This window comes from Zonotrichia albicollis, chromosome 4 (genome assembly GCF_047830755.1).
Source record: "Zonotrichia albicollis isolate bZonAlb1 chromosome 4, bZonAlb1.hap1, whole genome shotgun sequence".
NCBI classification, from domain to species: Eukaryota; Metazoa; Chordata; class Aves; order Passeriformes; family Passerellidae; genus Zonotrichia; species Zonotrichia albicollis.
Window position 1 is genome coordinate 37,877,992 of NC_133822.1, and position 20,939 is coordinate 37,898,930.

At 38.9% G+C, this 20,939-nt stretch overlaps 1 protein-coding gene and 1 long non-coding RNA gene across 3 annotated transcripts in view; one reads left to right on the top strand and one right to left on the bottom strand.

Moving 5' to 3' along the window:
• The first annotated feature begins 1,217 nt into the window (after positions 1-1,217).
• On the top strand, positions 1,218-20,854 carry LOC141728832 (uncharacterized). Of its 2 annotated transcripts, none has more exons than XR_012580035.1 (4): positions 1,218-1,383; positions 9,445-9,647; positions 14,509-14,643; positions 20,614-20,854. It is a non-coding gene; the product is annotated as an uncharacterized LOC141728832 (long non-coding RNA). The 2 variants fall into 2 exon arrangements; XR_012580036.1 differs by having other exon boundaries at positions 14,509-14,635.
• The window catches only part of SLC17A8 (solute carrier family 17 member 8), a 29,561-nt gene continuing 13,813 nt past the window's right edge, over positions 5,192-20,939 (bottom strand). Inside the window, exons 6-12 of the mRNA XM_005480717.4 lie at positions 19,176-19,262; positions 18,059-18,198; positions 16,444-16,593; positions 13,770-13,902; positions 12,373-12,483; positions 10,907-11,034; positions 5,192-10,279 (exon numbers count right to left, since the gene is read on the bottom strand). Of these exons, the coding sequence (XP_005480774.2) occupies positions 9,941-10,279; positions 10,907-11,034; positions 12,373-12,483; positions 13,770-13,902; positions 16,444-16,593; positions 18,059-18,198; positions 19,176-19,262 (1,088 nt within the window). The 3' untranslated portion in view covers positions 5,192-9,940. The remainder of the gene's footprint in view (positions 10,280-10,906; positions 11,035-12,372; positions 12,484-13,769; positions 13,903-16,443; positions 16,594-18,058; positions 18,199-19,175; positions 19,263-20,939) is intronic.

Sequence of the window (20,939 nt, forward strand, 5' to 3'; positions counted from 1 at the left end):
ACCAAATACTGGAATAACAGTGTGATTATTAGATGCAACTGATCTTGTTCTAATATTAATGAACTGATTACTTCCAGTATGTAATATATACCTCCAGAAAGTCACCCTCATGTAACATAACAACAAAAGGGACTCCTTCCTGTATGCATGAAAATTATCCAGATACAGGCAGATGATTCTGTTTCAGATTGTGTCTCACTAATGTGCAGCTGCTGAACATGCATATGTACACGTGCCAAATAAAAGATTAATAGAGGAGGAAAAAAAATGCAGGCAGCAACATTAGTCTTTCAAAACAGAAAGCATTTTTCTTCTGGATATGTGATATCAATCTGTAAATGTTTATAAACCCTAAAATTGCATTCTTTTTTTCTCCACATCCAGTTCATTCCAGAGAGAGTAAAGGAAGAATATACCTAGCTCTTACCACTTTCAATTTAGTTCAAGGGTGGTAAGTCAAAGTTAGAAAATGTGAGGGAACTGCTATTTTCCCAATGACAGAACTGCTGTTCAGATAGGTGATGAACTGTAACCTTAAACTGTGCAAGACCTTTATGCCACTGCTATTGCATGATAGTGTCTATATTCCAAGACATTTGCTCTGAAGAAGTCTTAAATATTTTTGGAAAACTGACAAAGCATAACTTTTCTGTATTGCAAAGCTGATCTATAAATGGAATATGGCAAAAATATGCCTCTCCCCAAATATTAAAAATGATACATAAATAAATTGCCTGAGAAAGAGGACAATTAATAAATGTCACAGACTTTAAATAAGCAGAGCAGAAACATTTTAGTACTTCAAATTTCTTACAGCTCAGAGAAGTGTGTTTTTTTCTTCATACTTTCTCAATATCTTTTTAAACTAGCAGAGTTGATATCCATCTTATCCGTTTAATCATTGACTTGTTGCTTAACTTGTCTTGTTACCTAGGCCTTTTAAAGTCAACAGATAATAATATGAAATAAACAAAACCTTTGTCACTTATTCCTACACCAAGCTTTATGTAACTCCCCTAAATATGAGTTGCAATAGAAACCTTTGAACACCATGCCAGTAAAATGGGCTGTATTGCAAAGAAGCTGATAAAATCTTGTTTGGAATACCATCAATTTATTCCAGGAATTAACTATAATTAACCAGATATTTTAGGCTTCTTGAAAGTAATAAATCTCTGTTCTGTTAATATACTTTTCCTTGCTTCTTCAGGTGGAAAATCTTGATCCATAATTGCCTGGATACAGTTTTTTGAGATTACCATTTTAAGTGGGCAGAGACACATGATTTCTCTAATCAGAATGTCAGCCAGCAGGTGCTAAAATGAAATGAGACCTTGACTGCATTTACAACTGACCTTGGATTACTTCAAGGCAATAAGTGAGGTATGGAAAAACACTCTTTTCCTGTACCTATGCTTGATCTCTCCACTTAATTTCACAATTCAATAGTATTTTAGCAATCTACTTCTCAGTTCAGACTTTTAGGAATTAATTAAAAATTTGGTGTGTCTCCATTATTTGCCTTTAGATGGTAGACCATAACTCTGCATACTTCATGTTGAGGACTTGTTTGGAAGAATATCATGGAATATGGCCCTGGGGAGAAGAGTGGTCCAAAAGAGCTGGGTGTCATTGAAAAATCACCTCCTCCAAGTTAAAGAGCAATCCATCTTTAAAGCATGAATCAAGCAAAGTCACCAGGTGGCCTACATGGATGAACAAGGAGTTTCTAACTAAAATCAAACATAGAAAAGCAGTGTAGAAGTGGTAGAAGCAGTGTTACATGATCCAGGAGGAATACAAAGCATGCAATGCATACAGAGATAGTGTTAGCAAAGCTAAAGGCCACCATTGCATATGGCAAGAAATGTGCAGGGCAAGAGGAAAGACTTTTGCAGGTGTATAAGCAGAAGAAGGAAAATTAGGGAAAATTTGGGTTTGCTGCTGAATGGGACAGGGGACTACCTGACAAACATAGAGAAAACCAAAGTATTCAATGCTGCCTTTGCCTCAGTTCACTTATAAGTGCAGCCTCCAGGAATTCCAGGCACCTGAAACCTGTATAAAAGTCCAATAAAGTCTTGCTCTCCATGGAGTAGAGTCAGTTTAGGGAGCATCTACACAGACCGTTCATGCGTAGGTCAGTGGGTTCTGATGGAATGTACTAAGGGTGTTGAGGGGGCTTCTGGTGCCACTGTAAGGCCATTTTCCATTGCCTTTGAGGGACTGTAACTACTGGGAGAGATGCCTGATGACTGGGAAAAAAATCAAACCACTGGTCTTTAAGAAGGATGAAAGGAACCCAATAACCTTCTATGACAAGAAGACAGGCTCAGTGAACAAGGGCAGAGCTTGGGCTTAACAAGGTTTTTAGCACTGTCTTTATTGACAAAATCATAAAGCACTTAATGGATAAGTACACAGTGACTTTGATTTGAAACTGTCTAAACTGTTTGTCTCAAAGGTTTGGGATGAGCAGCAGGAAGCCCAGCTAGAGGCAGTGATTTGGGGTATATCTCTGGAGTGAAGACTAAGACCAGTCATTAATGACTAATACAAGTCATTAATGACTTGTATGATGGGACAGAGCACACCCTCAACAGCTTTGCAGATGATGCAAAGCTGGCAGGAGCAGTTAGTGCGACAGCTCCTCATGCTCAGAGGGGCCTTGACAGGTTGTAGAAATGGCCTGGCTGGTATCCTACAAACTTCAACAAAGGGAATTTCAAGTACTGCAGCTGGTGAGGGACAGCCCTGTGGAGTAGCCAAATTGACCTGGGCATCTTTCACTAAGACCCTAGCTACAAAAACCTATCTCTCCAAATATAGCGCCACTAAATAAATTAAAATGTTAAACCACAATTTGGGGAGAACACCAGGTGTGGAAACTCAAACTCTACTCAAGTTTGATGGACTTCAGTTGTTCATTCTTAGATATTTCATAGTTTCTTGGGGGAAGCATTAACGAAAATATTACTGGAGGAAATGCTTTGCTTCCTAGTAGGGTTTGTACCAGGCATTCCTGATGAGGAAATCTGCATGTGTGGTGTGTTGGGCTGGAAGCTTTGCTGACCTTCAGCTCTTGCAGTAATTTGATGGCTCAAGAAAACATTTTGTGATATTTTTTTTCAAACTAATATGTGTCTGTGTCATCTGAAACCAATGCCAGCCATTGACACAGAGAACAGCCTGTTAGCAAACTTCTCCTGCACGTTTTTTGAAGAGGCACGTTTCTTTTGAGGTAAGTCTTGCCCAATATCTGGTATGAGTCAGCACCATATCTTCTCTGAAAGACACAGAATTGCCCAAGAATCATAGAATCATAGAATAGTTTGGGTTGGAATGGACCTTTAAAAGGCAATCTACTCCACCCCCACTGCTATGAGCAGGCACACATTCAACTAGACCAGGTTTCTCAGAGCCCCATCCACCCTGACCTTGAGTGATTCCCAGTCTGGTGCACCTGCCACCATGCTGGTGAAAAAGGGGGGGACAAGAGGGGTGCATGGACCAAAGGTACAGCTCAAGGGCACTGAAGGAGGGTGAGATTGGGAGCACTTATACGCAATGAGCTCCAGGCTTGGGCTACATCGTGGGAGAGAGAAGATGCCAGTTGACAAGGGGCATTTTAAGCTGCTCACAATTTTCCATTAAAATGGAATGGAAGTGGTTTCTTGGGTATAGTAAGATTGTGGATGAAGAATGCAGAAAATTCTTAGAAACGACAGATGTTTCTCGTGGTCTGACAGCTCCTGTACCCAGGCAGCCAACAAGGGTAGGAGACAGAGATCCTGACTGCAGCTCCCCTCCCAGCTTTGTCAGCAACTTTGCCCTTCAGCCCCCTACAAGCGTGACAGTTTGCTGTGTGCTCTGGCAGAGCAGAGGGAGCAGGACAGGCCAGTGTGGCCTTGACCTTTGGCCAGCCAGGGTAACATTTCAGCTGCCCACCAAGGACATGGTTCCAACCTCTGCTGCCACGAAACTTGGCACAGAATTTGCCTCTTCCTAGCAAAATTAAAATAAAATAAAATAAAATAAAATAAAATAAAATAAAATAAAATAAAATAAAATAAAATAAATATAAACTAAACCAAAATAAGGAATATGCTAAAAAGCAAACCCTTGCTAATTTTGGCTTTGGCCCACCCTGGTGTCTAGTGTACCAGTCCATCAGTTAGCAAGGGTCAAGGGAAGTCACTCATGAAAACAAGAAAATACAAGGTAAAGATAGGGGTCTGGTGTGACTGAAATAATCTTCTTCACTCCATCCAAGCATTGTAACACGTAAACTTGCAGCCAGTATGGGGCACTGGAAAATGGGAAGGGAACAGTGCAGGACGGAGGTAATTCTATTACATTCCCTTGCTGAGGGAAAACCTACCTGCTGGGGTTACTCCGTTGCCCATGTCTGCCCCACACAGCAGCATTATTCCACAGAAGTAATGTTACATCCATTTACACTGATTGTCCTTCGCTGATTGTCCTTAATGTTAATCTCTTTCATGTCTAAATTCAAGTTTCATGTTAGTGCTATAATTTCCCCTTGCCCAACATAAATCAGCAAGGGCCCATAAGCCACTTCAAGCCTCCTGCAGATTTGTACCAGTACAAACTGCACGACTGATCATTGCCAAGGAAAAAGATGGAGTCTCTCAGGAACTGCAGACATTTTTCTTGTGATTGCACACCAGAGAAGGAGCAGGGAACAAGCAGATGGGATCAAATTCCCCTCCCTGGAAAAAAAGAAAGTCCCATTTTTCTTATCTTAAGCACCATATCAGCAAGTTTCTCCCATGAATTCCCCTTATGTTCATTACAGTTATTCCGAAGCAAGAGAAAGCACCTGGCATGTTGCTTCTGGTGATGACTGCCAGCAGAGAGCAGAGGTATCTTTATTGGGGGTTCTCAAATACTTCCTGTTTTATAAACATTGTTGTCTTCCTGGTTGGTGCTTCAAAGATTTGTCAGGCACCTCTGGGCAACCAAAACTCTGAGCCAATGGAGATGTATTTTTCATGAGTTCCACTGTTTTCCTGACACATATTTAACAAAACAGCCATGACCTTCTCAGAGGAGTTCTGAATTTGCCATGCAGATAGAACTAAGTCTAAAACAAGAAGTGAAATAGTTGTCAAAAATTTGTACAGCAAGTGTCTGAGCACTGACTTTATTGAGCAGATAAATATGGCTATACATAAACAAATTTAGTCTGTTAGCTACTGCAGATATCCAATACAGTAATTAAATTGAGGGGCAGTACACAGCAACATGAGATGGAGACAACAAAATAAATGGGTCAAGTTTTTATTGTGATCAAGACTTTCAATATCCAAATATTCTGTGGAAAAGAATGTGTTGGCTCTTATTATGCTATAGATAGGTCAGCATGAAGAAGTACAATCTTACTACATTTCTTACATAAATTTCCTTCTTTACTTATTTATAATTTTGCATGCAGAAGAGCTGTAAAAATGATAAATAGTATAAACACAAAACCAAAAAAGTTGAGATAAAAAAGGGACGATTTTTTTCTGTCACAGCTAAACACTATTATCTGATGGTTTTAAGAAATAACTGATGCCAGTATGTAAGTAGTTGAAAGATTTTTTACTAGAAAGCCTGTCTTCTGCATGGACACATAGATCTGCAATAGTATTAGTAATGTTACTTTTCCAGCAGTATTATCTAATCCAACCTTTGGAAGACATAAGAATGAGGAGTTTTTAATCTCTGCATTTATTCCTGGTTTCATGAGACTTAAGCTTTGACATGAACCCTACGATGATGCAGGATATTAGATCATGGCACACATCCTGTAGGTTTTTAACTCAAAAATCTAGAGAACTCCAAGTTCTATTTCCAGGATTTGAAATTTGATTTCTTATCCATCCTCAGCCTTCTGTCTGCATGGCCTTGTGGCAGCAATTTACTTTCTCTTTTTCTCCATTCCCCTTTCTATTCTTTAAATCCCAATAAATATTCCTCTTCCTTAAAATATGAATAATTAAATAGCAGTCTAAAATTAAGATCTTCAATGGAAAATAAAGAGAAAATTAAGATAAAAAATCTGATGGTTTACAGAATTTTCCTTAAAATAATGACTAAACTTACAGATCTCTGTAACTGTCAAAAGAAGTTAGTTGAAAACATATATATGAAGCCTTAACACATTTTGCATGACCTTCAGTTAATTTTTACCTTCCTGCTTTCAGTTAATTATGTTACACATGAGACTCCTCCTGGCGCTTTGTCAACATCTGGATGCCCTTGTTATATATTTCACCCCAAAGTCTGTACATTCTTTTGGACTAAGTGATTATTTCCCTGAAGAAATTCCTACTCAGGTGAATTTTTCATAATTTCGGTCATTAATTTGTACTTTCTCACTAGAAGGAGCATTTTTTAAACTCTCACAAAAATATAAGAGGAGTATTAATTGTCATTAAATGTCTACTGGTTGTGACTAAAAATATAAACTGTCAAAGAAGAAATAAAAGCTATAGCTTTCTTTGTTAAGAAAGATCAGTAGATAACAACACGGAACAACATATTCCTGGGACTGTACTGCTTTTTTTCTCCTCAGGTTTGAATTCATTCCTGTGGACTATTCTACTATTTCAACGTATGGAGAGCTGAATCTTCCTCTGGCTTAATTAAAATCTCTATTCCAGTGTAAAGTACATTTTGCTTCCTTCTGCAATCAGAAAGCCATTTCCAAATCAAACTCTGACTTGTATGAGCACTGTCATATTTGAAAATGTACAAAAGTTATTTTGGTCATGGGGACAGAAAAATATTCAAACAGTGTAATAAATGAAGTGTAATCAAGCTACTATTTCTCCATGGAAAATATAATTTGAATTATTCACATCTACTACCATCTGAGACATGACTTTTTAGAAGTCTGAGTGGGATATACCAGTTTCCCTGATTGTTTAAATGGCCCAAATTCTGACATATTTTAAGAAGTCGTTTTGTAGGAAAAACATCCTCAGTGACCATATCTCCTTAGATTCCACAAGAAAATTCTACTGAACCATGTTGCAGATAGAAACATCCAGCAAAACTGGAGCTACAAATCAGTTTGTTCTCAATAGGTTGTCTTTATTCTTTGTCATACAGGATTGTGGAAGCCACTGTGTAAATCAAAGAGTTGATTAAGTTCAGAGATTTCCAGGAAAAAAACCTAGTTTCCAGCCAGTGCTGATGTTTACACTTTATGCAATGCACCTGAAATATTTAAACAAATGAAAAGGAAAGGGAGAAAGCCCAAATATCTCACTGTGCATGCCTGGAAAAGCACTGTGGCATGTATGTAACTTCAACTGATAAGAGCTGATATATTATTATCAACCCAGTTGATATATTGGGTTAATAGGCAGTCAAATTCAGACAAAAAAGAAAAGGGGTTTTTAAATGCAAAAGTTTGTCCAGATGTTTTTAAGCTATTTCTTTCAATGTATTAAATAGTGCTCAAATGTCCACTGAAGTCAAACTTCCACTGCACTAAATCTGTTTGTGGATACAAAATGATCCCGCTAAACTGAGCTGTGGCTTGTCACTTGTGACAGCTGTGGTGCATCTGCAACAGGAAAAAAATAGCAGCTACACTCAGCAGAGAGGCAGCCAAGCACTCATGGGCCAGCTGGCAATTTCCCAAACGGTTGGGATGTTTGTAGTTCTTTGTCATAACAACAGCATTCGCTCCCTTTGTATTCCTCTTAACAACAGGAAAGTTACCCTTCATCATTACTGGAAAAATGATGCTGCTTCTAAGCAAATGTTACTGCTTCTGGAGTAATACATAGTCAGGTCTTCTCTTTTCTCCCTCAGATTATACTTATACAGATTCTTATACTGAATCCTTTCATAATATGGTTTTCCCTATTAGACTTCCTGTAGCAACTATATGTATGTTACGTTACTGGAGAGAGAGGAAGAAGCTGTTTGCTTTGCGCATATGCAAAGTGGTGGACCTCTTTCTTTTGTAAATTGCGGTGAATGTTGCAAAATAGTTTGACAGCAGCTGGTCCTGCTATTGTGATAGACTAATGAGAGTATTTGACCCAAGTTCCTAGCAATTAAATCCCCAAAAGCTGACTATCATCTGAAAGAAATAAGATATTTTCTTATACCTGTTCTAAATATCAGTAGTGAAATAAGGAACTCTAGTCTAAAATGAGTTTTTGAATTTGGAAAAAAATATTATTTTCTGACTTAACAGCATAAAGTGACAAGTTTTTTTTTTTACTGGATTATTAATTAATTGATTTTTTAAAAAGCAGGATTGAGCTGTACCATAAAACTACCCCTTTCATTAAATTATCTGCTCATATCGAAAGTCTTCACTGTAGTCAAATTAGGCATTCAACTCACTTTCCTTCTTACCCATATACAGTTGCAGATTGGATTTTGCTGAGTAGAAAAGACACAAGACACATGAACAGAGAATTAGCTCACTTCCCAATATACCTGTTTGTAAGGAAGATAAGTCATCCATGGATTCAAATGGTTGTACAAGTGTAATTGCACTAATTCTATTCAATTGCATTTCAATGAAACAGCAAAATGCATCTGAGAAATGTTCAAACCCTGTGTGCATCACAGTGGCTGCACGCGGTTCACAAGAACAATAATACTGAAACATCACAAAGCACAGCATAGGCCACACAAGATCGCTTTCACTTGAATTTAATGAGGCAGTAGTCATAATGAGAGACAAATTAAATCACATTTTACTGAAATTATCCATTCTGAAAAGAGTATTAATGCCACAATGAGTCTCTGAGTTGCAGCTAACTGAGATGATACAGCATGCTCCACTGTTTGATTCTAAAAATGGTAGAAAAAGGCCAAAGCCACTTTATACTGTCAAATGTACACCAATGGCAGAGGATAATTACTTTTATACATAGGTACCCTGTTGACTCTCAAATGGTACAGTACTTCATAGCAAGAACAAGACTGAGGCATTGAAAAGTTACAGATCCAGAACTAAATACTCCTGTAAGAAAGCTCGTTCACCTAACCGAGAACTGTTGGTGATGAGAGCAGGAACTCTGTCAGTATAATACTAGAAAAATATATTCAAATTGCTGCACAATGATGAATTGAGTGAGAATCCTAATCAAAACAGAGCTAAGATTTCCTTTCATAAGGATTATTAATACTGCATCACTAATGATGATTTTGTTTTCAAAATTACTTCATGCCAGCACAAAATCTGTGTAGGGGGAGAAATTTTACAAGTATCCATTTTATGGTCTTATCCACACTCTGTGGGGTGTGCATATACAGATATCTGCCAATCAGTTTGTATGAACTGTTGAAGGAATCCTGCGCCACCTCTGCCACATGTTCCTCTTGCCCTTGTTGAGTGACTATTATTAATTAATTACAGCCTACTGTCATAAATCTACTTTTCCCTCTGCTCTGTTCTTTTAGCATGAGCTCATGGTTTGACATGGATTAAGCGGTTCAAATGCCACCCTACAGGAAACCTAAAAAGGCAAAGCAGGGCTGCTCATTACAGACTGTGACACCACTGGAGACCCAGGGATTACGCAGATCACCGTGGACCCACCATCTGGTATCACTTGTCCTTTCTCCGTTCAGATGAGATGATGAGGGAACTCCTTGCTCCTACAGTAAGTTCTACAGCTTGCATCAAGCAGGAGCCCTGCCAGGGCTGGTCATCTAACTGGCACAGAAGATCTCCCAAGGTCATATAATGGCTAGGAGAGGATTTAGGATCACTTATCCCAGTCCTATTGTTAGCATTTTACACACCACTGGGAGGGAACTATCACCCCTCAAATCTAGCCATGTGGCCAGATGTTACATAATTGAATAAGACAATAAATGTGAATACCTGATGATTTGGGGCAGCTAGGCAGGAGTCATGGGAGTAGCTGCTATACAAATCTTACAGTTTCAAGTGTTAAGACAAATCTTGAAAATTTCCATTTTCATAATGGTAAGAAGTCTCTTCCTCCATGTCTTGAGTTACTTGCTTTTGCTTCCTCCATTCCCTTCTCTGTACTTCACTATTTTGACTGGTAGCACCATACGTTTTCTTTGGGCTTACAAAAGTTTCATTGTTCATCTCTGTTTCTTCTGCCAGTTCATCCTGATCAATTATGCCACATTTCTCTTCACTGAGGTTTTCGGGATCAGCCCATTCCTGCTTCTCCCCAGAGGCAAAGATAGCATAGAATACCACACCACTGTAATGCACCAGGGCTGCAATCAGAAAGACGTTCTGCCATTCCTCACGGGTCTGAAAGAATGGTGCAGGTCTCATTAAGTTTCCAGTAATAAGAAATATCACTCTCCAAATTATGCCATGAATTAGCTCATATTGAGGAATGATTGTGAGCACTGTTTGATTCCTGATGCTGAAGATAGAACAACGTATGAGAACCATTGCAAAGATTTTTTTTTTGTACTATATATAACTACAGCATATAGTAAACTTGGGTTTCTTTGTTGTTTTCTTTTAATAGTAAAGTTTCTCTCTTGCATGTGAGATATTTGTGGAGTTGGAAATGCAAGGATTTCTCTAACAACTACACAAATATTATTGTAGATCAATGTTTGCTTCTCTACCATAGGGGTATGGATGCATTGTAGAGGAGTTTTCCAAGTCCTATATGCATTGCACAGTTGTATGGAGATGCTGCAGAGACTCAGGCTCAGGTGGTATTAAAAAATATCTGCCTAGACAGATAATTAGTTATAATAGCTGAGAATTAGGCCAAAGTGGTAATTAAAAAGTGCGTGTTTAAGACAAACAAAAAGAAGATGCAGAGACCAATGATGGAATGGTATCCCCAGGAATCTTTAAAATGTCTTAAATTTGTTGCATTACCTAACCCTTTTCCTAGAAAACATGGAGAAATGTTACCTTATGCTTTGTCATTGCACCAACGATAAGTGGGCACACCATTCCTGACAGCGTCCCCACGCCGTTGGAGATCCCCATCAGAATGCTGGCATAACGAGGGGCTATGTCCAAGTGATTCACATTGAAGCCTACAAAACATGAGAGAAACAGTCAGCTGAACAGCATTGCACTACCAGGCCAACAGGGCTTTATACAGCCATTCTGGCTGAAGAAGGCTAAAAAGGTTAGCAACCTCCCTAGTGCACCTCCGAATATTATGTTGTATAGAAAATAAAGTTTCGTTTGGCCCTGTTTAAAGTGTCTGTACTTTCCATTTTCTCATACCTGAACAGTGAACTTGGCAAATATTTTTAATTAAGGAATCAACGCCTCAAATTAGTGAAATGTCTTCTATCTTTTTATTTATGTAGTAGTGTTTTGAATTAATTTCTTTCAGTGTTTTAACCACATGAGTGGTTTAACAGAAGTTTAACAAAGTGATAGAAAAATAGAATATAAACCAGTAGGAAAAACAATTATCCTTACTGTAGTTTGTCTTCTGAGCACATATTTTATTAAGAAATAAAAAAATGTCAGCTGAGATATTTATCATTTCTTAGGTAATGAAAATTAGTCATATTAACTATGGTTGATCACAAGAAGTGACGATAAATTTCAAGTGCATGGTAATAAATAAGGTAAGAAATAGACTACCAGGAAAATCCTGCAATAAAAGTTGATTGATAGAAATGACCAGTTATGCAAGCAAGTAACTGAGCAGAAAAACCACTTCCCATCTGCAGAATCCTGAAATAACTGAACACCAGCAGTTACTTTTCTGGTCAATTTTGTTCAATAGATTCATGTTCTTGGCAGTCTTCTTGGAAGATCTTCAATCTTAAGAAAATCTTTAATCTTCATAGCAGGAGGAGTTTTTTTCAGTGATGCTGGTACTGATGGTGCCACAAAACAGCTTGACACTACAAAACGTGGGTGAGACTCATGAAAGTGTTAGAAACAACTTCTGGAGAAGGGCTGGATGTAGGATGCAACACAGGGAGGGCTGACATAGGAAGCAGAAATTGGGTGCTAGGGTTTGGGACAGAATTGTAACTGATAGCCTTTGTGCAACTATTCACTGCAGAGTAATTCTCTCTCTCCCTCTTTCTTTCCTTTTAGGCATACAGATAAATAGGATGAAAAGGTGACTGACACTGTAAAAGTATATTAGAAAATAACAGCATAAAGCTGTTGTATATTGGGATCAATAAAGAGCAGGTTCTTTTCAAAGCTTCAGGTATTGTGTGCAACATGTTTCATAGATACCAAAGTAAATTAGTTCTGATATGGGAAGAAATAACAAACACCCCATAAGTTGCCACATTAAGAGCAAACAAAATAATAGAAATTATGACAGTAAGAACAGTGAGGATAATAACATCAGTTTTATCATGAATAGTAAAAGCAAGAATAAGATTAATTCTTACCTGAAATTGCAAAGCCACTGAAGCCTACTGCTAACACCAGAAAGGAAATAGCCACACCTTTTGTGTGAGAATAACCAACCACCAAAAGCAAGGTTGCTTCCATCCCAAAACCTTCCAATGAAACACATGAGAATGAATTGCATTTAAATTTCTAGTTGCAATGAAAATACTAATAAGCACTATCCAGAGTAGCAGCTTAAAATGAGAGAAAATTATTTTGTATCTTTTAGCTATTCTTGAACACAACTGGGAGCTTTGTGCATTTGCAGAAGTATTTGTATATTTATTGTTTGAGAATATATTATTTTTTTCTCCTCATTCACTGCCGTATACATGACCCAAACCGTTGGTGAAGTTAATTCACTGTATTCACTGAACAATACAGGAAGAAAGTTGAGAAAGCAAGTCTGTGCAAAGAGCAGAAAAATTCACAAACCCATAAACATTTGAGTGAAAGAAGAAAAACACTTGCCTTTAACTTCTCATGGTTGTAGTGATACAAGAATTTCTTGGTAAATGGAACAAAAGAGTATTTTACATACAACTGTATTACCAACACAACAGGGCATCCCTGAGCATCACAGGGAACTTTCAGTCTCTGCCATTATTGGAAATTAATATTTTCTAATATGTAACATTGCAACCCTTCTGTTTCGTTCTTTTAATGACACTAAATGACACTATTAATATGCCCTGAAAATACAATTAATTTAACCATCCTTTCTGAAGATGCATAGCCAAGTTATGTGATATCACTGGCTGCAGGCATCTCTATTTCTAGGAGTCTGTGCCATCTATAAATAATGCAAGCCAGCAATTGGCAGAGGGCAACTAACTACTCCATAGGCTGTCTGGCTTGAAATCTTTTCTCTAATTCAATATCAACCCTACATGTCACTGATTTTTCAGTTCAGTTATGGAATTGGAAACAAATTACTTCATGCTGAGTTAAAATTTTCCTGTTCATCTTTCACTTTTTACCCCCACCCTAAACCGTCCAGTCTAAACTTGTCAGTGGGCTCTGCTGGGAGTAGCAAATGGGAACATGGCCAGTTACTTCAAGAATATATCCATTGGGAAAGGATCTCTCCAGCACCATGATACAGGGTTAACTTTGTATGAGTTTGCAGGATGAGGCCTATTTGATCATACTATGCTATTGCCCATTCAATTATTAACCAGACTTCTTGTCTCCTCCCTTTTTTAAAGCATGTTCATATGAGTAAGGATTTATGTCATGAGGCATCAGCTCTCCACTTAACGCTTCAGATTAACCAGCTATAAATGCAATCTTGAGTAAATTGTCTCTTATTACAGTTAAACATGGGCAAAACTATGATACTTGGACTGACTGCAGCACACTATTGAAATACCATATTTTCAGAATCCAATAGTACCTCCACAGTTCATGACCTTCCTTACAGTGGTAGTGGTTAAGATCTTCCTGCTCCGTAAGAAGTCAGCTAGTTGCCCTCCAATGGGCACAATGATTGTCATGACCATGTGAGGAACTGCAGACAAAAGTCCAACCTGCAATTAGACAAATGCATGCTTAACTGTCCTTTCTCCTTCAAGATTTAGAGGCAAGAGAACAGGAACCATAATGATTCTTCACCTCTTTTCCCCTGGATAATTTCATCTGATTACAGCAGGTGCTCAAAACTGGGTGAGGGAAGAAAGATCTCCTTGTGGCCCAGGAGGGGAAACGAGAGCACAAGTGAGAATCTCACCTTAGAAATGCCATGCAATATCCCAAGTACTCATGGTTACTCTAAAGAGTTGCACATAAGACTGTTTATATTCAATTCTATTTTAGACATCACAAAGCCCTGTCATTTGTCCTGATACTGGAGTGCTTTATCTTGGTTTTCAACTGCGTTTTTATATTTTTGTTATTTCTGTTCTCAAGGATCTCCTTCCTGAACAACAAATCAATCCCTGCTTCCTGCCTCTGTGTAAAGGAAGGAAGCACCTGCACATTGCATAGGGACTGAAGACCATACAGCATAAAACCTGACATCATGAAATAATTTTACAAATAATTAAATAATCATAAACATTAAAACATTGATTTCTTTTTATTCTTGTGGGATTACAGCCTATAAATTGATGTTCACTTTTTTTTCATTTTCACAGAATCCCAGAATTGTTGAGGTTGGAATGACCCTCCTTCTGCTCAAGCTGGATTGCACAGAGAATGTTGCCCAGAAATGTTGTCCATACAGCTCCTGAGTATCTCCAAGGATGGAGATTCCACAACCAGGTAACCAGGTAATTTTTATCCTCTTCTTGATTTTTGTGACTTTTCATTAGCAATGAAGATCAAAGGATCTGAGGACTCCGAGGAGCCTGTTCCGGTACACAGTCCTCCTTGCAGCAAAAAAGTGTTTCCTCATGTTCAGAAGAAACCTCCCATGTTTCAGTTCGTGCCCAGAGCACTACTGAAAAGAGCCTATTTTCATCATCTTTACACTCTCAGATATTTGTACATATGGATGAGAACCCTGCTGAGCCTTCTCTTCTCCTGGCTAAACAGTCCCAGCTCTCTCAACCTTTTCTCATAGGAGAAATAGTTCCATTCCTTCATTGGACTCTCTCCAGTATGTCCTTGTCTGTCTTGTACTGTGGAGCCCAGAACTTGACACAGTACTTCAGGTGTGCCCTCACCAGTGCTGTGTAGAGGGGAAGTATCCCCTCCTTTTACCTGGTGGCCTTAGTATGATGCAGCCCAGGATACCATTAGTCTTTACTGCAAGGACACACTGCTGGCTCATGTTCAGCCTGGTGTTCAGCAGGACTCCCAGGTCCTTTTCTGCTTCCCATACTCGTGCACGGGCTTGTTCCTCTCCAGGTGCAGGACTTTACACTTTCCCTCATTGGCTCCATGAGGCTCATGTCAGCCTGCTTCACCAGCCTGCCAGGGCCCCTCTGTACAGCAGCACAACCCTGCAGTGTAGCAGCCACTGCCCCTAATTTTGTGTCATCTCCAAACCTGCCGAGGGTACACTCTGCTGCATCATCCAGGTCATTAATGATGTCAAATAGGATCAGAGTCAGTGCAACCCCTGAGACAGCGTTTTAGTGATCAGCATGTCATCTTCTAGAAGATTTTCTTTGAAGCAGTAATTTAGTGAGAAGTTTGAGTTTACTTTCAGCAATGTGCAACGTCATTACATTGACAGTTGGTTTTACACTGGTTTTAAATTAGTGAGGTTCACAGAGATGCAACTCTAGCATTAATGAAAAGCATCTCAGAATAAACAGATGTACTTTTTCTTAATATCCCTCTTCATCTCCATGCTGTACTTGGCCATTTAGACTGTCATTGCTACCATGGCACAACCATTGCTTCTCTTGCAGAAGCTGGGCACACAGTGCTCCCAGAACAGATAAATAATGATGTTCTTTGTTATCAGCCTTAGACTTGCTTGTTACCACATAGCAAGTATGTATGCTAAATTAAAGAGTTTTTAAAACTTTTCTAAAACAATTATTCTGTATTCCTCATTCATGCTCTGAAGAGGAAGTGTAACATTTCTGAATTTAATGAAATGGTGGTGGCACAGAATATAGACCTATAAAGAATTTGACCTTCATAGCTAATGAAAAGTCACAAAAATCAAGAAGAGGATAAAAATTACCTGGTTAAATGCTAAATGGTCAACATTAACAAAATGTGCATATTGACTTGCTTAGTGTTTTTTCATGATATGTGGGGACTTTTAATCAACTATTTCCCCACATAATTTCTCAATTTCTTCCTTCTTCCAATAGTTTCATGCTTGCAGACTTTTATTTCTATCAGGTCAGCAGAAGTATGTAATCGAAATACTGGGAATAATCTACTGTAATGACTCCAGGTCTATCTGGTTCTCCTCAAATAACTAAACCATTGCACTAAGTGCCATGCCCAGTTACTTCTTTAACATTTCCAGGTATGATGTTCACCTCCTCTCTGGGCAGACCATTCCAATATTTAACCACCCTTTCAGTGAAGAAATCCTTCCTGATGTTCAACCTGAACCTTCCCTGCTGCATCTCCTAGGTCACTGCTTATTCTCAGATATTTACCTTGCTTATTGCAAATCCAAAGACTTCTTCAAAGTAAGCAGGTTGACTTATAAGGAGCAAGTAGAAGGTCCAGCTTCTGCAGAAGTTTGCCACAATGATTGCATAAACTGGCATTGAAGTGAAAAATCTCTTCCACGGAGTACTAAATTTCTAAGGGAAAAAATTCCCAAAAATTTGGGTAGATAGAGGCAAAATAAAGAACCAATATCTTTTATTATCAAGTCTATTAGATACATTGCATACAACTTACATCACGGATCACTTAAAATGCAAGTGAAATATATCACTTGAATTGCTGGCAAAAACGAGGTAGAGAATCCTTCTTAGAAGTTAGGATGTTAAAGGTGGACACTGGACTGCTATTGCCCTGCTTACTGAAATTACCTGAGGTCTTCTGGAATCCTGCTAGTAGGATAACAGGAGCAGTAAAAGAATCAAAGAAAACTAAAGAAAACCTTGTGCCATCTCCACTTTTTGGCTGATGCACTTTGAGACATTCTGTTGAAAAGAGTGGGGAAAAAGGGTTATCCAAGCTAAGACACATGCAGTAGCACAGCAACAAGCAGCTACCTGCTTCAACCTAATTAGTTCAATTCACAAAAAAAAGGCCTGTAACTTGCTTTTTTGGCATTTTCAATTAGTATTATGCTCCAGTACTCCATACAGCAGGAAACGTATTGCAGAGACCTATTGATTTTTAATAGAATTCCAATCAGAAGCTGAGATCTGTAGCTATGGCAATACACATTGATATTCTCCCTTTTTTTGAAAAAAATGTTAATTGTGTTCTACAGGCCATGGTATGCCTGCAGTTGTGTGCGCACCCATGAAGTTGGTACCAGTTTTCTCTGCAGAAAAGCTGTTGTACTGCAAGGAAAATCCATGACTTGGAACAAGTGTGTGTGTGTGTCTCCAGCCAAGATTTGATCAGCCAAATTTCAGATGCATGCCCAAAAAGACAGTCTGGTACTTTACACTCCCAACAAGGCTGCTACCCAAAACATGTAGAGGAAAAACCTGGAGTTACTTTGTTCTAGAATGTTCAAAACTGAAAGCTAAGAATGAACAAGAAACAGCTTTGTTTTTCACTACTGGCAAAAAAAGTTGCCTAAGGGAACAGAGGGAAATTTGATGGGAAAATAGGTTTTAATTCAAAGTTTCCAGGATCTTCTCAGAGAGAGGATGAGAAGTCTTAAAGGATCTGAGATGCTGTGAGAGTGAGTAGGGCAGAAACCCAGTCCTTAAGCTATTAGATTTGTAATCATCCTTAACAGGAGTTCAAAAGGCAGCTGGATAATTTAATATCTGCAGTCAAATTCTTATTTAGCAAAATCCATGGTTATTTTTTAGAACAAGCAGAACAATTACTCAAGAGCAGGAGATCAGAATGTGTGGTTCCCCTCCCAACCCATCCCTTCCCTCCCTAGATCAGAGAACATCCATAAGCAAAGAGCTTAAACAGCATTATGAGTTTTCCTGTACTTATCCAGTCCAGCTGCAAGAGTCTGATTCTGTAATTTTCTGGAAAAGCCTGCTAACAGTATCCATCCAGTCATATGCTCGTCTTCTGCAAAGTGCTCACAAATGACAACAAGGAAAGCCTTTTTTTACTTACACTTGCATTAGCTAGGCTGGCTCCTTCTCCTATACTTGTTTCTATATATATCCTTTCTTCGTTGGTTATTGTTGGATGCACAGCAGGGCTCTCATAGGCGTGAAGCAGCCAAAACACATACCAAACAATCCCAAACATTCCTGAAGAGGCAGGAAAAGCAACTTGATTTTCAAAGCCAATAAAACTACACTACAGTATCTGCAAGCCTTGAAGTTTATTTCAAATGCCAGTTAAACAAAACCTGCAAAGAAATTATGCCCAGGAAGTTACAAAATATGGCAACTAACTTTGTGTATATTGTGTGCCTGCTTGCAAAGCATTTGAGCATTTTGGCAACTAACTTTGTGTATATTGTGTGCCTGCTTGCAAAGCATTTGAGCATTTTGGCACTTTTATTATTTCTATGCATGGGGCAAAGAAAAGGCAGGAAAAAAACCTCTCTGTAGGACCTAGGGAACAAAAAAGCAGATGGGCCATAAAGTGGTAGGAATCTGCATGAAGGGACTTCACTGTAAGGTGGAAATGGCAAATCTTGTGCTGTGCCCTGTATTTCTGGGGAAGACAGAGAAAACCCACTTTAACTGGGCTGCTGATGTGCAAGGCTGGTTGCAGCCACCTCTGCCATACACTGTGAGGGGAAGAATGAGGCATCACAGATCAGCCACAAGACCATACCCCTGGGACCACTTTGTAAAGGTGGCACTGCTTTATTAAAGGTGGGCAGCATGGGGAAGATTTCTCAGGGCAGAAGTTTTCAGGTCCATTTGGCTCCCTGTCAGCAGCATTTGCTGTAACTTTTGCTGTTAGTGTGCACTCTGGGGCAGGTTCCACACAAGTGCTTGTGCTTGCAAAGAGGAACCTTTTTAACTGCATCCAATCCTGTCACTGGGTGACCATGGGCTGCAGCCTGGTCATTACAATTTTACAACCTTTTGTAACAGATCATTACAAAATGAAAGCTCTCAGAATCTGCAATAAGCAGGGAATAAATTGGAGCACCCATTTGCATCCTCTTTATTCATCAAAATAACTTTGATCCACCCTTGTTAGACAGGTTTTAGCAAACAACTGGCAGTACTGATCTAGTGGCAGATGTCCTTCATGTTAGGCAACTCACCATAAATGTAAAAGACTGATGACCATCCTATGTACTGTACCAGCACTCCTGCCAGGGGCATGGCCACCACTGCTCCTGCGTAAGACCCTAAAGAGAAAACAGATCAGTAAAACATGTCAGCTGTGGTAGTGTGCCCAGCTCTCAGAGCACATGATCCAGACAGGTGCTCATGAGAACAGAACTGGAGGGATGTGTTTGACTGACTTTATGAACTTGGAGGATGGGATGGAAACTGCAAAATTTTGACTGGGGTAACAGGAAGCACTGACCCCTCATGCATCACCAGTCTCATTTTGCAGAATTGTGCCTTGTAGGGAAATAGGACTTGCAAATCCAAGACTGATGACAGATGACCACAGAGGCATAATCTATGTAGGTGGTCTTGAGTGGGAAATCCCACCTGGCATTGGGGTGTGTGAGGTGAGACTTGGAGAAGATAACGGACCAAGTTTCAGAAGTTTCATGGAGGAATCCTGATGACTGCAGATATGTTGGGAGGCTCTTGTCATGGCCCTAGACCCATGACCATACAAGCACTGGTAGCAGAGAGGGTGTTCAAACCAACCCTGAGTCTGTGGAACCATGCTTAATTCATATTAACAATATAAACAAACAGCTGGAATAAATAGGCAAATGTTGACAGGGGGATAAAAGAGGATAAAAATGTGGTCTGTGCCAAGGTTTCTGTTTGGGAAATACATAATACTGGTGAAATATATTTCTGAGTGTCTTGTGCAAAGAGATGAGTATTTAAGTGCAATCTAGATAATAGGTTTCAGTGCAAGACAGTGCCAATGGCTTTATATGTGAAGAGTGTTCTGAATTATTCTAGGAAATGAGATACTTGTGGTTTTGAGAGTAGTACATGTTTTGTTAATAAGCATTTGTTAATGCTCCACTCATTAGCAAATACTTCTTTGCAATGGTTCACAGTGATCCTTCTCCCTCTTCTTCATGTAATTAATTTTTCCTACAGCTTTCCTACAGAAAAGCCCTAGGCCAGAATGTAGATAGAAAAACCAGGAACCTGTTTAACCTGTATTTTCCTAATTTTTCCATTGCTCCTATGCACCTTTCAAGTGCAAGGATCAGTGACCTGTAGTACTAAAATGGATGTCAAGCTGAAGGATGGATCTTTCTCTAGAGATCCCCTGCTAGAAATTTCAGAGGGAACATTGAGTGGAGAGGCTTTTCTTTGGATCTTTTCTTCTGCAGGAAGAGAAAACACCTAAATAATTAAAACCTGAAGCCATCTGTAGTAAAAATAAAATTCCCATAATATTCAAACATGGGTTTTTATCCACTTGCTTCACTCTTCCTTTTATTTTCTATCTTTTTTTTAGTGCTGTATTTTCCCCAGCCATACAACTCTACTGCTGATGGACAGAATTTTTTTTCCTGTGACTTTTACATCTTTATTGAACATTTTCTCCTACAGACATTCATCTTCAGCTGTCAGCATTGGAAAGGGACACAGAGAAGAGAGCAAAGCACATGTCTGATCATAACTCAAAACAGAATGAAGCAGGGCAGCTGCTGGCGAGAAGTTACATCACCTCTGCTGCAGTATATTGAGCAACCACCCTAAAGTAATGAAGTTAATTTCAGATAATTTTAAAATGTGTGCTTGTTTAGAAGCATCCATTGAGTATGTATAATAAATGGAATCCCTAAGGATGATGCAAATAAAAAAATGCAATATAATTTCTCTCATGTGAACCTCTAGACTCAGTTTATTATGAGAGCCATTTTGAGTGTTGGCTT